The 17,305-nt window shown below is 49.6% G+C and overlaps 1 protein-coding gene across 1 annotated transcript; it reads left to right on the top strand.

Moving 5' to 3' along the window:
- Positions 1-7,036: 7,036 nt before the first annotated feature.
- LOC115500384 (protein CD300H-like) lies at positions 7,037-16,534 on the top strand. Its single transcript, XM_030294739.1, has 3 exons — positions 7,037-7,293; positions 12,824-13,181; positions 15,864-16,534. The coding sequence occupies exons 1-3, from the start codon at positions 7,161-7,163 to the stop codon at positions 16,123-16,125; spliced, it is 753 nt and encodes a 250-aa protein (XP_030150599.1). The 5' UTR covers positions 7,037-7,160; the 3' UTR covers positions 16,126-16,534.
- Positions 16,535-17,305: the final 771 nt, after the last annotated feature.

Raw genomic sequence — 17,305 nt, 5'->3', positions numbered from 1 at the left:
TTTTTAATATGAAATTTATTGTCAAATTGGTTTCCATACAACACCCAGTGCTCATCCCAACAGGTGCCCTCCTCAATGCCCATCACCCACTTTCCCCTCTCTCCCACTCCCCATCAACCCTCAGTGCATCCTCAGTTTTTAAGTCTCTTAACGGTTTGCTTCCCTCCTTCTCTTTTTTTTCCCTTTCCCCTTCCCCATGGTCTTTTGTTAAGTTTCTCAGGATCCATATAAGAGAAATTTTAAAAGTATACAAAATGTAGAATAAAACAGTGTGTTCTGACTTCTACCCTACTTCCCTACCGAAGGCAAGGACTGTAACATGTGTGTGTGTGTGTGTGTGTGTGTGTGCGTGTGTGTGTGTGTGTGTCCATGTCCTTTGGAGAAATCCTATGCATCTAAAGCATGTATTTGTGCATATATTCTTTCCCTCCTTCAAAGAAAAATCACACACCTTGTTCTACATCTTGCTTATTTTCACTGAATGTATTTTGAAAATCATTCCGTATCAGTATCTATAGATTTTTGTTTGCAATGGCTTCATAGTATTCCATGACAGCTACATACCATGATTTATTTAATTGCTTCAGGGGCACCTGGGTGGCTCAGTCGATTAAGCATCCGACTGTGGCTTAGATCATGATATCACGGTTTATGAGTTCGAGCCCCGTGTTGGGCTCTGTGCTGATGGCTCAGAGCCTGCTTTGGCTTCTGTGTCTCCGTCTCTCTCTCTCTGCCCCTCCCCACTCATGCTCTGTCTGTCTCTCTCTGTCTCTCAAAAAATAAAAATTAAATAAATTAAAGAAAAAACTTGTTTCACTCATGACAGGCATTTCAGTTGTTTTGGGTACTTTGCAACTACATGCAATTGTGTAGCAAATCTCCTTGCATATGTGGCTTGATGCACATTTATGAATATACCTACAGGGCCATTCTTATAAAAAATAGCTGTGTTAGTGGTTTGTACATTTTCCCAATTTTGGTGGATATTACCAAAGAGGCTGGGAACATTTCTACCCTTGTCTGAATGTGACAATAAACGGCCATCCCCCATCCCCAACATTGGGTGTTGTCAATTTTTTATCTTTACGCTCTGATTGGCAGACTTGGCATATTGATTGCACATGACCTGGGTCCCCAGGCAGTGGAGAATGATGTGGGGGTGGGGGTGAATGAGACAGGGGAGAAGGAGTGGTTCTAGGCAGCCAAGCAGACAGCCACTGGGTAGGTGATGCTGGGTGAGCTGAGAACCAACAGGACACCTGCCCTCAGCACAAGGGGAAGGTTCCAGGCCATCACCTGCTCCAGCTTGAAGACTCTCCCAGACTCCTCCCTCCTCACACTAGACTTTGGCAAATACCAACTTTTATTCAAAAGGGGAAAAGCACCTTCAAAAGCTTATAAGTGAGGGGTGCCTGAGTGGCTCAGTTGGTTAAGTGGCCGACTCTGGCTCAAGTCATAATCTCGTGGCTCGTGAGCTCAAGTCCCACATCAGGCTCTGTGCTGACAGCTTGGAGCCTGGAGCCTGCTTCAGATTCTGTGTCTCCCTCTCTCTCTGCCCCTCCCTGTTTGCACTCTGTACCTCTCTCTCTCAAAAATAAACATTAAAAAATGTTTTAATTAAAAAAAAGCTTATAAGTGAAAAAAAGAATATAAAGACAAAGCAAACTAAAGAACAGACTTCATGAAAAGATATGTCCAAAGAAACATAGAAAAATCAGCACATAAATAGTTCTACTCAGTCTCAAGGAAGTGATAGACAACAGGAGGATTCTAGAAATGTAAAGAGAGTGAAGTACAAGATAGCGTGATGGAGAGCCAGCAGGCTGACCTCGGGAAAGAAAAGGAGCGGAAGAGAAGGAGCCAATGTTGCTGGAAAGAAAGAATCAGGGAAAGAACCACAAAACCCAAAGGCAATCGTACCTGAAAACGCACAGACGTGGTGCCTTGTGGATATTTCCTGAAGCGACATTTACGTGAACACAGTATAACGTGTGGAGAGGCAGACATTGGTACAGGAGACAGAGAGGTGATGCCACAAATGTACGTCGGCTATTCACTTGGAGGAGAAAAGAGAAACCCAAAGTAAACATAATTGAATTGAATTAAAAACTATGTGGAAACACAGAGATCTTTCAGGCTGTCATTGAAAGCCCACCCGGGGACCCAGGAAAGGAACTGATACAGATGATCCACACCCAGAATGGTATGAAGTTACCGAACCTTGTGGATAAAACAGAATCATCTGGGCTGGTATCAGAAACGATGATCACATCAGAAGGTCGTACCAGAAGGATCACATGGTGTGTGACAGAAATACTCTTGCTTCATAACAACACTGCATCCCAACACACAGTGAAGGAGAATCTATATGTTCTGAGCAAATGACAGAATATTCCGGAATGCTCTGACAACTGTCTCGTGAATGCAAGACCTTATGAAATACAGCACCCATGAGCCCTTTCAAAATAGAAAATATACATCATGATCAAAGTCTGCCAACAAAGGGTGAAGTTAAATAGTGAAAAAAAAGAAGCTGTGGTCAGCAATGAGTGTTTTACCCTAAGCATAAAACCCCTAAGCAATGGTGGGAACGATTACAGAAGAGAGTGTAAGTGTCATAGATGCAAAGAACACCATTCTGAGAAAATCAGCACTGGGAAGAGGACGGTGGGCCATGGGTGAGATGCAGAAGTCTTCGTCTTTTAGGGCACAGAGTCCAGAGATAGTTTTAATGTGTTGTTCAAAATCAGATGGTATTGAGGGGGCTGGGAGTCCAGGCAAGTGCGGAGGGCATCCAAGTGAGAGGCATCTCAGCATGGGTGTCAGGGTCCAAGCCGGCTGAGGAAGCCCTCCCCACTGAGGGTCAGCCCAGGCTGGGGTGGCAGAACCCAAAAGGGGTGAGAAGAGCATCTCCATGGGTGGTGGCTGGGTGTAGGACATCAAATCCCACATGGGGTGAGGCTGGGGCAGAGTGGTGGGGGTGGGGGCGGACATGGGTGTGGAGGCGGGGTCAGACACCATGCTAGGCTCAGCTTTTCATCTCAGCACTCTCTGATCTGTGGAATGCAGGTAAGGACCCCCAAAATCTCCTCCACTGTTATTCTAGACACTTGGAAAGACTTGTCAATGGGTGGGTCCTTGGCATTACCCCTGATTAGGGCTTCGACATATGAATTTGGGGGAGGACACAGACACGCAGTCCATGGCAGGTGACTAACAGACACCTTCAATTCCAAACCAGAATCTGTTCTTCCTGCAAACCCAGCTTTGCCCATTTTGGTTCATTGCATTCCCAAACCCCCAGGTGCTCAGCCTTGAACTTAGGAGTGGCCCCTGATTCCTCTCTTGCTCATATCTAATCTGTTAAGATATCCTGCTGTTCTGGGCGCCTGGGTGGCTCAGTCGGTTGGGCGTCAACTTCAGCTCAGGTCACGATGTCATGTTGCCTGGGTTCGAGCCCTGTGTCGGGCTCTATGCTGACAGCTGGGAGCCCGGAGCCTGCTTCGGGTCTGTGTCTCCTTCTCTCTCTGCTCCTCCCCTGCTCTCACCCTATCTCTCTCTCTCTCTCTCTCTCTCTCTCTCTCTCTCAAAACATAAATAAGCATCAAAAAAGTTTTAAGCTATCCTGCTGCTCTTTCTTCAAAATATCAATGTCCAGAATCTAACCATGCCTCCACCTGCCCACTGTTCTGCCCACTATTCTTTTTTTTTTTTTAATTTTTTTTTTCAACGTTTATTTATTTTTTGGGACAGAGAGAGACAGAGCATGAACGGGGGAGGGGCAGAGAGAGAGAGGGAGACACAGAACCGGAAACAGGCTCCAGGCTCTGAGCCATCAGCCCAGAGCCCGACGCGGGGCTCGAACTCACGGGCCGCGAGATCGTGACCTGGCTGAAGTCGGACGCTTAACCGACTGCGCCACCCAGGCGCCCCTGTTCTGCCCACTATTCTTAAGTGAGTGCCTGTCACCATCGATGGACTGAACATTTGCAGACTAAGCAACCTTCCAGTTCTCTGACCTCCATATGCTCCTCAGCAGCTTCGCATGCCTCCATGTGATTCCTCAAACATGACAGGCCTGCTCCTGACTCTTGTGTCCTGACCCCAGCCCTGAGTGACCCTTGTCTTTCCAGCTGCCGCCTCCTCCAGCCACAGGGGAATGGCTCTTCAGGGGCTTTGAGGGGACCTGCACCCCAGCTGTCACCCCAGACCTGCCTCTGTGGGGAGCTGGGACCTAGTCTTTCTCCTTCTTCAGATTGCTGGCCCATGAGCAGTCCTCACACGTGATGGGCACCATGGTGGGAGAATCTCTAAGTGTGCCCTGTAGGCATGACGAGGAATCCAACACATTTTAACCATTACTGATGCCAAGAACCGTGTCATCGGCCAAGGAAGATTGTGAAGACTTTGGGGCCAGAGGCGGTGGCAGCCAGAGACCAAGTGTTCATCTACGACCATCTTTGGGACCCAACCTTCACAGTTACCATGAGGACGATGCAGGCATTGAATGTGTGAGGTTAAAACGGGGCTTCTACTGTCAGAGTGACTGTCAATTCTCCCTGGCAAGCCCCTCCTTGGTGCTGTCACCGAGGCTTTCTGGAGGGTCCTCTGGGCTTCTGGGTAAAAGCCAGTTCCTGTGCACTGCCGTGTCCTTTGCATATGGCCAAGTGTCCTGTCTGTAGCTGAAGAAAGAAACACACAGGGTGGCTGAGTGCACCCTGCAGCCTCTTCCTGCTTTGACCTGAGACCAGCAGGGAGCCATGAAGCCTGTGTGCCAGGGATGAACTGCCAGCTCATAGAAGCTTCTGGTAGTAGGTTTGCTATTCCTGCCTCCTCTCCCTGGACGGGATTATGCGACTCCGTCCCGTTGACATCAGGCATGGCCATGTGACGTGCTGTGGTCCATGAAGGAGGAGCCTAAGAGGCATGTACCTCTCTGAGTGGCTCCTCTAGGAGCCACTCTATTGCTTCCCTCTTCCTGTCACAGACAAGGGCTGCTCCTTCAGGCTGGGTCCCCAAGCAAATGGGGCCCACTACAGACATGTAAGACGAGTGAGAGAATGGCCTTCATGGCTCCAGCATTCTGAGATTTGGGAGTTTTGTTATAGCAGCATCACCTAGAAAAAGCTAACTGATACAGTCCTGTGCACAGCAGGTACCTTGTCCAGGATGAGGATACCAAGTGTGCCTTTCTGGGAAAGTCTGTAGCTCTGAACTGTCCCCTTCACAGACTCAGGCACTGCCTCCCAAGGGAGAAGTGGTAAGCAGTGCCCCCTGAGTCTGCCTCGCCCCACCGGGGCTCTTGCAGGGAGACTAAAGAGCAGGCGACTCTTCCCTTAGTTCCCAGAGCCGTGAGCGGCTCCGAGGCTCTGCCCTTAAAGGGCCGCTGGTGTCAAGAGGGCAGTGGAGGAAGACTGGTCTCTCACAGGCAGATGACAGTCACAGAAAGGACAGGCCTGTCCCTAAGCAGCCTGTCTGAATGGCCCAGACCAATTGCAGACAGAGCCACTTTCGGAGGCCAAAAGAGAGATGCACACATTTGCACACACATGCCTCCCTGCTGCCAGCTGCATCCAGGCTGTGTGAGCTGGGAAGGAGGGGGTGAGTTTGAATCCTGGGCTGAGAGCAATCATGTGGCTCGCCTAAGGTTGCACAGCGAATAAATAGCGACATGGAACCTTCCAGGGCATTTCACAAATCCCACCTGAGGAGGAACAATTTTCTTTAAGGGCATGTTGGAAAGAAAATGAAAACTTGCAGACAAAATGTCACAAGGACTAGTGAGGAAAGGAATGGTCTTTTTATGGTGTGTCCAAAGTCAGGGTGGCTTTTGGTTGACCCCCCTCCCCCCCATCGAGGTGACGAAGGACAGGAGGCATGCAATGACAACAACCATGTTCTTCTCTCCGGGAGGAGAGTCTTGCCCTCCTGGCAAAGGAAAGGACACAGGAGGTCGCGTAGCCACCCCACCCCCACCCCCAAGGGTCTGAGCGGGAGCCGCGGAGCCCAAGTAAATGGAAGTTCACAAATTGAAAATTCTTCTGCTTCTGGTAAACTCCTCCCTCCCTAGCTCTGTCTGTTCTGTGTCATCGTTGAACACGTCGGGAGGGGGAGGTGCGCGCCCTCACACACACACACACACACACACACGCGCGCATCCGTGCACGCACACGCACAAAACCTCGGAATACATGAGATCTCCCTCTGCAGCAAGAAACGAACCAGCAGGCTGTTTCTTTATTTACTGAAACAGCCAGTTAAGAGATGCTTGACAACAGGATCCCAGAATTTTAGACTTTTCCATTTACGTGAGTCTGGGTTCGTGGATAAGACATTCCAAATCGGCATCTGCCTTGCTAAGTCCTCCCTGGCTGTTTCCTGTCATGGGGCATAATGCCGGCCAGGTGCACCCGAGTTGCCGTTTGAGATATTGAAAACTTTTCTGTCCGTGGGAAGCTTGGCGGCTCATTTAACCAGGTTAAAGGGGAGGCTTGAGGATGGCTCGGTGCCAGAGCGAAGGGGGCTGGTCGGGAGCATGTGATCAAGGCAGGAGCCCATTCAAGGCCTCTGGGGTCTGGTGAGGCCAGACCAAGAGCTGGGGACTGACAAGAGGAGAGCCCACACCAAAGGTGGCCCCAGCCTCACACTCCGCTCCACCAAGAGCAGGAGACGAAGCCAGCTTCACGGGGGGCCCCTCTGTGGTCACACCGTGCCCCGCTGAGAAGGGCTTGATTTAATGCTCTGTTGTCCTGCCTGCTCGAAATGGTTGGTGATTCTAGGACAAAGGTGTTTTCATTTTGCACTGGGCCCTGCAAACGGCTGGTCTTGTCCAGAGGAGGCTTCGTCATGCCTGTACCCGCCAGCCATGCCAGCCACAGGACATTTGCTATTCGTAGAGGGAAGGGCTTGCTCGGAAAATCTAGAAGGAAGTCAGCTGGGCCCTTCCCTGCTGTGGCAGGCGGGTGTGTTGGCTGTGGTGGAGTCATGCTAAGGGTGTTATCCTCACAGGAAGCAGAAACCAGAACCGTGCATTCAAATGTTTCTGAGGAAAACTTTAGCAAGTAATCGACTGGTCACGTGATGCCCTGAGCCCCTCGCTTCCCCCATTTTCTGACCAGTCCTGAGAACAGAACCAAGAGGCTGAAGAAGGAAGCAGAGAAATGCCAAGAAATGCAGAAGAGGGGGATGTGGTGAGCGGCCCCTGGATGAGGGGTTCCAGCTGCAGCAAGAGAGACACCCAGAGGGACGGGGCCATGTGGCTGCCATCGGCTTTGCTGCTGCTCTCTGTCCCAGGTGAGCGGGGCTGGGCAGGTCTGGGGGACAATAGTGTGGGGCAAGGTTGGTGATGGGGAAGGGAAGAGATGAAGACACAAGCAAAGAGAGGAGGGGGTGAGCTCGGAAAAACCTCACCCAGACGAAGAGGAAGAGGAGTTGATGGTAAGATGCTTCCCACAGGTGAGCACGTACCGAGCCCTAAAGAAATTGGCTACTTTAATCCTGATGACCACCATTTTGAAAATCAAGCAGGCTGTTTTTTAAAAAAATGTTTATTTATTTATTTATTTTTGAGAGAGAGAGAGAGAGAGAGAGAACAGACGTGGAGGAAAGGCAGAGAGAGAGGGAGACAGAATCCCAAACAGGCTTCATGCTGCCAGTGCAGGACCCGACATGGGGCTTGAACCCACAAACCGTGAGATCATGACCTGAGCTGAAATCAAGAGCTGGACACTTCACAAACTGAGCCACCCAGGCACCCCCTGTCTGTTTTTTTTTTTTAAGTAGGCTCCACGCTGGGTGTGAGGTTTGAATTTACAAGTGTGAGATTAAGACCTGAGCTGAGATCAAGAGTTGGACGCTCAACAGACTGAACCACCCAGACACCCCAGGAATACTGTCTTATGCACCAGGCCAGGGCGAGGGGAGCAGAGAACTAATACTAATTGGGCTAAATGATGTGTTCACCCGGTTTTCCCCATAATCTGATCCAATTTTTATTGCAATCCTATGAAAACAAGAGACCATGATGCAGAGACAGGCAAATAATTTACCCTAGACCAATTCATGCAAGGCAACCAAGGTTCAAAGAGAATATGTTTATTGCCAAGATCACTGCTCTTCTTATAACACTTATATTCAAGGTCATCACTTTTTAAAAATAATACAATGGTCACTTACTACATAAGCCTCCTTGTGAATAGCTGTTCATGTATCCCAGGTGCTGACGCACCCCCCATGGGGGGTTCTGTGCCTCCAACAGGTCTGGGCTGGCCCCAGGGGCCCTGCACTGTGAGCTGCTGGATGGTGACACTGCTGGGGACTTGTCCATCCTTGTCTGAGAGTTCCCATAAACGATGTTTCTCTCTCTCTTTTTTGTTTTTGAACACTGGAAGGACAATATTTTATTACAAAAGGGGAAAGAATCAAGACAACTCACCAGTTTGCTCTGATCCTGTGAAAACACAAATGTAGCAATTAGAAATCAGAGTAATCCGATGTCAGCGCTAACTATCAGAGCCCAAGGAGGAAAAATCTTTATTTCATTAATCCCATTTCCCCACCTCTAGCTGTATTAATCAAGGTGTACCAAAACCCTTAAAAATATCACTCCCGTGGGGCGCCTGGGTGGCGCAGTCGGTTAAGCGTCCGACTTCAGCCAGGTCACGATCTCGCGGTCCGTGAGTTCGAGCCCCGCGTCGGGCTCTGGGCTGATGGCTCAGAGCCTGGAGCCTGTTTCCGATGCTGTGTCTCCCTCTCTCTCTGCCCCTCCCCCGTTCATGCTCTGTCTCTCTCTGTCTCAAAAATAAATAAACGTTAAAAAAAAAAAATTTAAAAAATATCACTCCCGTGAGATTGAGCCCTGAGTCAGGCTCTGTGCTGATAGCATGGAGCCTGCTTGGTATTCTCTCTCTCTCTCTCTCTCTCTCTCTCTCTCTCTCTCCCTTCCCCTCCCCCACTCGTGCTCTTTCCCTGTGTCTCAAAATAAATAAACAACAAATTAAAGCTTTAATATAAATATCACTCCCAAAATAGGACACTAAAACTCAGAACATAAAGATACTCTTCATGATAAAGCTGAGCAGAAAAACACACTTTAGACTTTTAAAACTTGACCAACTTTTAAATAATATTGTTTTACAGAGATTATTTAATTTAAAAAATTTAGGGGCACCTGGGTGGTTCAGTTAGTTAAGTGACGGACTCTTGATTTCGGCTCAGGTCATGATCTCACAGTTCATGGGTTCAAGCCCCCATGTTGGGCTCCATGTTGAAAGCTCAAAACCTGCTAGGGATTCTCTCTCTCTCTCCCTTTCCCCCTCTCTCTCTCTTTCTGCCCTTCCCTTGCTTGGTCTCTCTCTCAATAAATAAACTTTAAAATAATAATAATGATAATAATAATAAATTTAAAAACTAATGCACATTCTAAACATCCAGTTTTGGTAATCAAGATAAAGTAATTTTATTACAAATTTCAGGATCTAAAAGTAATTTGTTACATTTACTAAGATAAATCTGAAATGGCCTGTATCAAGCATGTGTGTCCTGCATAGTGACCCTGTGATCCTCAGGCATGAAAAGACACAGTCCCACCCCTCCCCCTTTATTGATGTGATCAGCCAGATGAAAAAAAAATTATGCTGAGTCTCAACTAGTACATACTGATTAGGATCATTTTGGTTTATCACTCTGGCATTTAGATTATGAAGAGTTCAGGGAAAAAAGCCTCATTCTTGAATTCTGGTAAGCCAAACTAAAGTCTCAAGGGTGGCCTCCAGAAATTCAAGGTTCTCTTTTCCTACTTATTTCAATAATACTTAGGAGATTTTCTGTATTTATTTATTTTTGTTTAAAAATTTTTTTTAATGGGGGCGCCTGGGTGGCTCAGTCAGTTAAGTGTCCGACTTCAGCTCAGGTCATGATCTCACAGTCTGTGAATTCAAGACCCACGTCGGGCTCTGTGCTGACAGCTCAGAGCCTGGAGCCTGTTTCAGATTCTGTGTCTCCCTCTCTCTCTGCCCCTCCCCTGCTCATGCTCTGTCTCTCTCTCTGTCTCAAAAATAAATAAAAACATTAAAAAAATTTTTTAATGTTTTTATTTATTTTTGAGACAGAGAGAGAGAGAGAGAGGGGAGAGGCAGAGAGAGAGAGGGAGACACAGAATCCGAAGCAGGCTCCAGGCTCCAAGCTGTTAGCACAGAGACTGACAGGGGGCTTGAACTCACAGGGGGCTTGAACTCACATGCCATGAGATCATGACCTGAGCCGAAGTCAGATGCCCAATGGACTGAGCCACCTAGGGACCCTGACACTTTCTGTATTTAATAAGAGTTATAATTCAATTGGTCTGTAAGGCCAAGTCCAAAAGTCCTTGCCCCATGGCAAGAGGCCGCACAGAAGCTGGTTGACCAGTAAGACTAAGACCAGACAAAAGGAAAACACACTCACCAGGGTTGTAGACAATGACCTTCCAGCAACAGAGACAAGCCCAGCGGGATGGCCATACACAAGAGGGCCTGTGGAGACCTCAAGCTACGCCATCCTCCTGCTTCTAAAGGAGATAAATCTCTCTCTGTCTACCTGGTTACTTGCCATTACACTTAACAGGCAGGTCTCTTTTACTTTATATTTATTTCTTTTTAAGATTACCAAAGGCTTCGACTTACAATTGGAGCTGTAGGAAGCCTCTGGGGCTTGATGGGTACAAAGCAAGCACTGTCCTGTAGGATCTTAGAGAGAACCCGGGCCGGGGAGGAGCAGTGCAGCACCCCAGAGGTAGCTGAGACAGAGGAGGAGAGAGCCCTCACGCTTCAGCAAGGAGAAGGTGGGGAAGAAAAACCACAAGGAGGGTTGTGGGGGTGGGGGCGGGGGAGGGGATGCCGGGCTGCCTCAGGGTCAAGGTCAGGGTCTAGGTGTAACAGAGCATCTCTAACAATGTTTTCTTATCCAGACCTGAGGAATCAGCTCCAGATCTCGCAGGCTAGGGCTTAAGCAACTGAAAGAGTAGGTGAGGTGGAAAGCCAGTCCTAAAGCGTCCCCAACCCCATCAGAAACGCAGAGAACAGCGCCCCCACAGCCTGAGCCTGGGACAGCAGCAACTGCACACGGTTCAGTGTTGTGGCTCCCAGTCCCCCCAGCCGGAAGCCTGCGTCGGGAGGGCCTCAGACTGGGGGCATTTTGCCCCGTTGAGCAAGGTTCCTCAGCCTCTCCACTGTTGGCATTGGAGCTGGACCATTCTGTGTTGAGGGGCTGCCTTGTGCGCTTCAGGATGTTTAGCGGCATCCCTGGCCTCTGCCCACTGGATGCCAGGAACAACTCTCCACCCCTCCAGTTGTGAACAACCAAAAATGTCTACAAACATTCCCAAATGTCTCCTGGGGGAGCAGTATCACCCCTTGCTGAGAACCACTGCTTTGCAGATTATTGGTGGGAGAGGCAGACAGCCTTGTGATGTAGAATATAGGTCAGTGAGCCACTTGAGCTTGCTTGCTGGGAAATCCAATGAGAAAATGCAAGGTATTTAAAATGAGGAAGCAAAAATTAGTTGGGTATTTTGCCCAAATAATTTCTCCCTGTCCTTTTGCCCTGGGTTAACCTCCTTCCTTGTTAAGAACAGATCAGACAATGGGGTGCCTGGGTGGCTCAGTCGGTTAAGTGTCGATTTCAGCTCAGGTCATGAACTCATGGTTTGTGGGTTCGAGCCCCGTGTCGGGGCTCTGTGCTGACAGCTCAGAGCCTGGAGCCTGCTTCGGATTCTGTGTCTGCCCCTCTCCTGCTTGTGCTCTGTCTCTCTCTTTCTCAAAAATAAAATAAACATAAAAACATTTTTTTAATAATAAAAAAAGAACAGATCAGACAATAGCTGTTCCTTGGCGTAATGAGGACTCCTCGGGTTCCTGGGACCGGCATGGCTCTCCAGGAAGGAAGCACAGGGTTTAGGGGGCTGGGTCCGAATCACTTCATACTGGAGCTTCCTGGGTGACTGGGGGAGGGAGGGCAATGTCAAAACCTTGGGTTTGGCAGAAGAGCTAGAGATGAGGCCCAGGGCATGGCAAGGCTGGTGGGTGGCTGCCGAGGGGTGGGGAAGGGAGCAGTGTGGAGCAGGGAGTCCCTAAAGATGTCAGGTGATGGCAAGTGTTACCACAGGTTTCTGTCCCAGGAAGGACATCGAGTGTGAATGTCCTTGAATCAGAGCCCAAATGAACCCCTTCCTGATGGTCTCTTTCTACCCCTAGCCGACTCCCATCTTCAGCATGACCCAGACATATGAACAGGAGGTCCCACCTATACAAGCAGGGATTATAAGCTTGGGACCTACAGGTGATCATTTGGGAAGGGGACATAGCCAGAAGCTGAAGGCTTCCTTCTAGCTCTCAGTACTGTGCTTCATCTAGACTTCCTTTGTTCCCATTCTTGCTTCCTGTTTTCTATTCCATCTGTCCATCCATCCATCCATCCATCCATCCATCTGTTTATTCAGAATATACTCAGTGGCTTCATTCAGTTCTTGGTAATTGATGGACACAGCCATTTCCTCTAGGTACTGACAGGTCTGGGGACCCAGAACCTATCTGAGGGCACCCAAAATCTTCCTTTCCCTCCACTTCTAAGTTGGCTGAGCCCACACAGGCTCTCTGTGTCTCAGAATCTCACACCAGGGAGCTTCAGAGGCCTCCCCCTTGTGTCCGCCTACAACCCATACTTCTCGGTTCCTGACCCCTCCTTCCTTGAGCCTTAGGGTGACCTCTGGGTTTCCAGGGGACCTGACCCTCAAGGCCCCTCCAGTCGAGGCTCTTCAGGTGAAGAAAGCACTGATGGTCTTTTTCAGGCTTCTCATCTCTGAGTGGCCCCAGCACTGTGACAGGCACCGAGGGGGGATCCCTGAGCGTGCAGTGCCGGTATGAGGAGAAATACAAGGCATTTACCAAATACTGGTGCCGACAACCATGCTTGCTACTTTGGAACCAGATGGTGGAGACCAGAGGGTCTGAGGGAGAGGTGCGGAGTGGCCGTGTGTCCATCGTGGACCATTCTGCAGACCTCACCTTCACAGTGACCTTGGAGAACCTCACTACAGATGATGCAGGGAAATACAGATGTGGGATCGCGACAATACTGCGGGAAGAAGGACTCAGTGGCTTCCTGCCTGACCTCTTTTTCCAGGTTCAAGTGTTTGTTTCTCCCAGGTAAGACCCTACTTTCCTCCGGTGCCCCTGAAGAAGGGATCTGAGCTAATTAATGCCTGCAGAGCACCTGAGGAAATCTCAGCTCGGGAGAAAAGAGCCAGCCCCAGTGTTTGTGCCTTAGAGACTCAGTGGGCGTGCTGTGTGGGTGTGAGTGTGTGGGAAATATGGGTGGGTGGGAGTGTGTGTGTGTGTGTGAAAGAACACGTGTGTGCATGCATGTGTGAGAGAGTATGTGTGCGAGTGAGGGTGTGAGGGACAGTGTGAGTGTGACATCCAAAGCCCTTGCTGTTGCCCCAGGTCCTGACAATATTTGTGGGCCTTGAGGACTGAGGCTGGTGTCGCTGCAGAGGGTCCTGTGACATGTGCTTCTATCAGGCCCAAGGGGCTCCTGCTGCCCTCCTGTCCTCACAAGACTGCGTGTCTCCACCTTCAACCTTCCTTGAATCGACCTCTCTGGTGTTCTGCCAAGGGGGACCAGGCAGGATGGCTGCACTGGCTGGAGAGGGGGCACCTGAGGTCTCACTTTTGTGCCAACTTTCAAACACTCCTGTTTCCAGTGAGATGAGGGACACTGAAATGCTTCATGGGGAAGGCGATGGCTCTCTGGTCCTGGTTTATAACCTGTCCATCTGCAGAGCAGATTGGGATGGCGTGGGGTGGGGATATGCCACGCTCTGGCCAGGTCTGGGTCTGGCAAAGGGGAGACAGTGGTCCCGGAACATCCAGCCCAGTCCCTTCCCTGAGTTCCCCCTGCTTTGTGAACTCAGAACCCTGCAGGTGACAGGTGCCTAGCTAGGAAGAATCATGCACCGGGCACTGGGCCTCTGTTTTTCACCATCAGCCTTCACGATAGCCTCCAGCAGCAAGAGCTCTGTGACATTGGGACCTCCAACGTCCCTGGTAGTGAGCACAGATCCAGCCAACACCAAGGTAACATGCGTGTGTCCCAGTGTCCTTTACCACTGCCTGGCTCCTTCCCTAGGGAGGGGCTTCCTAGATGCAAGTTTCCTCAACTATTCACTTATTCAACAAGCATTTAATTTGCTTGTTATGTGCCAGGAACTGATGTAAATGCTAGGAATGTGACAGAGAACAAACAGGCAAGCCTGTGCTCTCAAGGAAGTCCCATTCAAATGGGTGGATTTAGACAATGGGTAGATGGATAGAAAGAAAGACAATTAGATGATACGGATAGTTGATGGATGGATGGATGATGGATGGATGGATAGATGACAGATGGATGGATAGATAGATAGATAGATAGATGGAAGAAAGATGTCCGTTAATAATAATTCCTACGGAGGAGAATTAAGCAGGTGTCAAGGATAGAGTGATGGGGCATGTGGGAAGATTATGGGACATGATGAAAGGAATCAAGATTCATTGAAAACAAATAACCAAGAGACTGTTTCAGTCTGAATTTCTTCAAAATCAGATCTTGAGACAAGGACTTACGTGCAATTCATTTATGGAGAGGTGATCCCAGGAAGTATAGTGAGGGAGCTGGGAAGTGGAAAAAGCCAGCAAAGTGTAACTTTGACAAAGGAGCTATCACACTAGCAACTGGGCTCTGTCCCACTGGGTGCCCTGGGAGATACCACATAGGACATAGGACATCCCTCAGAACTCTCCCACTGAGTGGTGAAAAAGCTGAGGTAGTGATCCACATACATCTATTCTCATGGTGGAGGAAGATGGCGGGCTTTGCTATTTTCTTAGAGTAATGAAGGAAGGCCTCTCAAATGAAGAGACATTTGAGCAGAGACCTGAAGGAAGCAGGAAAGCCAACCAAGCAAGAATCTGGAGAAAGAATATTGCAGGCAGAGAGAGGGTCACTCTTGGGACCATGGATTCTGTGGCATTTCTGGCCTATTCTGCTCATCAAGCACACACTCCTATAGCTAGAGAGAGCCCTCAGGCAAAGAGATGGGCTAGTTGGAGGTGGGAAACCACTGGCGGGTCCAAGACTACCCATAGCTGCCCGGAGCTCAAGCAGGCAAAGAGCACATGAACCAGGGTGCCAACAGGGTTTGCAAGAGGGGCCCAGTGCATCAGTGGAGAGGGGCAGGCATCAGCCAACCCCTCAGGCTGTGAGCCAGGCAAGGGGTTGGGAAGGTAGAGAGCTTAAACAAAGGCCCAGTGTGGGGGAGGGGACACAACATTGGTGAGGAGCTGAGGTGGTGCTAAGTACTGGGACCGAGGGTGTGAGAGGATTGCCAATGAGCTGAACTTGGGGGGGTCACTCCTGGGGCTTGATGTTGTTGAACAGTTTCGGCAGAAGAGCTGCTCCCATGATGACAGTATTGAAGGTGAGTCAAGATGAATTTGAGCGAGGAATTCACTCAAAGGGGGCATTTCATCCTTGAAGTCGGGGCCAGCAGGAGCTGAGTTCCTGTGAGTGTTGAGGACTGTGGGTTCAGAAAGCTGTTTCCGGGGGTCTCCCTTCCTCTCCGTTCTTCACCACTGCATCCTCTTGCATCTGCTGCGTCAACTCTTGAGCTGAAGGACAGGAGTCTGTGGCCCTCAGCACGGGGCTGTCCGGCCCTGATACCAACCAGCTTGGACATTGATACTGACTTTTGAGGCAATGGGACCTGAGCACAATAGCAGGTGGGGAAGAGGCAGAGCCTGGGCCTCCTGTGGAGGAGGAAACTCCTGCCAGTCACCGTGTTCCTCCTACAGGTCCCTGCCTGACCGCGTCCACTTCCTGCTCCTCATATTCCTGAAGGTGCCCCTGCTTCTGATTATGCTCAGTGCCGTCCTCTGGGTGAACAGGCCTCAGTGGGCAATTTGTGGGAAACACAGTCAGCCTGATGACCACGGCCTACAGCCCTCCTTGCCCATCGATATCCTGTCCAGAGACATCACTGTTCAGACTACAGAAGGAGGAACTTCTGCCCCCAAACTTTATTTCTCTTCTCACTTTATTGCCAAAAACTTGTAAGCAAAGCAAAACGAAACAAAACAGAACAACAACCTTGAAAACATGTAATGAAATATATCACACATACAAAAATGTGTGTATAATGTAGATGTGCCTGGTGATTGGCTGGGCAGCACGCGGGAAACATTCCACAGGACCCCTAACTTGCCAGCAGAAATTGGTGCCAGGCACAGACTAGTTGGTCAAGGGATCCCAAAGCGAGGGCCCGCTTTTGGGTGACCTCGCCCTGCTGAGAACCCTCAAGGCAGCCTCTCAACTCAACATTCCTTCCTTTCTTCACTCGCTTACCAAATATTCACCAAGAGCCTATATAGCAAAGACTTATTTCTAGATTATGGGGATAGAGCAATCAACAAAACACAAGCTTTGTGTTCTAACAGTTGGTTTCAGAAAATAAAGAAATAAATAATACTGGTTTGTATTAAGTGTCATGGAGAAGACAGGGTAAGAGTTCAGAGGATGGGGTGACAGGGGACAGGGACAGCCTCTTGGGTAAGAGCCTCAGGCAGGTGAGGGAGGGAAAGTGGAAGGGCTGAGCAAAAGCAATGCTCAGGGCAGGTGAGCACCGTGACTGAGGCCAGTGTGGCAGGAAGCTGGGGAGTCAGGTAGATGTGGACAGGCCAGGCGAGCCTTGGGGGGGAGGTGGGCTGCATCTTCTGAGAGATGGGGAGCCACTGAAGGATTTCAGCAGAGGAGGCTCCAGGATCAGATGTGAAGATGCCAAGGCATTCACTTGAGGATTGGTTCCTAAATGATCTCTGACCTCTGAGAAATCACCAAAAACAACCCCAATCTGAGCTGGGTTCCTGGGAGTGTTGATGGCAGGAGAAGGGGTGGGGCTTAGGGTAAAGAAGCTCTTTCTGAAAGCCAGGTCCTGCCCCAGGGCAACCCTCTATCTCCTCTCAGTATCACCCACCTAACCCCCAAAGTCAGCTGTTGAGCTGAGAGGCTAGGGGTGAGTATATCCAGATATCCAAGTCTAGCCCAAATGTGGGTTATTAGGTCCACGGGATCTTTGATCAGAGAGACTTGGTGGGGGGCAGAAAGGAGAGACCTGGGGCCTCGTCTTGAGGAGGCAGCTCACCGTCCATCACCATGTTCCCCGCAGGCCCCTGTTTAGCAGCGTCCACTTTCTGGAGTTCCTGGTCTTTCTGCAAGTGCCTCCACTCCTGACCGTGCT

The sequence above is a fragment of the Lynx canadensis genome, chromosome E1 (genome assembly GCF_007474595.2).
Source record: "Lynx canadensis isolate LIC74 chromosome E1, mLynCan4.pri.v2, whole genome shotgun sequence".
Taxonomy (NCBI): Eukaryota; Metazoa; Chordata; class Mammalia; order Carnivora; family Felidae; genus Lynx; species Lynx canadensis.
Note: the sequence above shows the minus strand (reverse complement) of the source record. Positions and strands in the feature narration are given on the sequence as shown.

What these genes read in the sequence shown, in the direction of transcription:
- LOC115500384 (XM_030294739.1), top strand. Translation starts at nt 7,161, where the DNA reads ATGCCAAGAAATGCAGAAGAGGGGGATGTGGTGAGCGGCCCCTGGATG. An exon ending in GCTGCTGCTCTCTGTCCCAG is followed by an intron (nt 7,294 to 12,823) that starts GTGAGCGGGGCT and finishes GGTCTTTTTCAG; the next exon opens with GCTTCTCATCTCTGAGTGGC. An exon ending in CAAGTGTTTGTTTCTCCCAG is followed by an intron (nt 13,182 to 15,863) that starts GTAAGACCCTAC and finishes TTCCTCCTACAG; the next exon opens with GTCCCTGCCTGACCGCGTCC.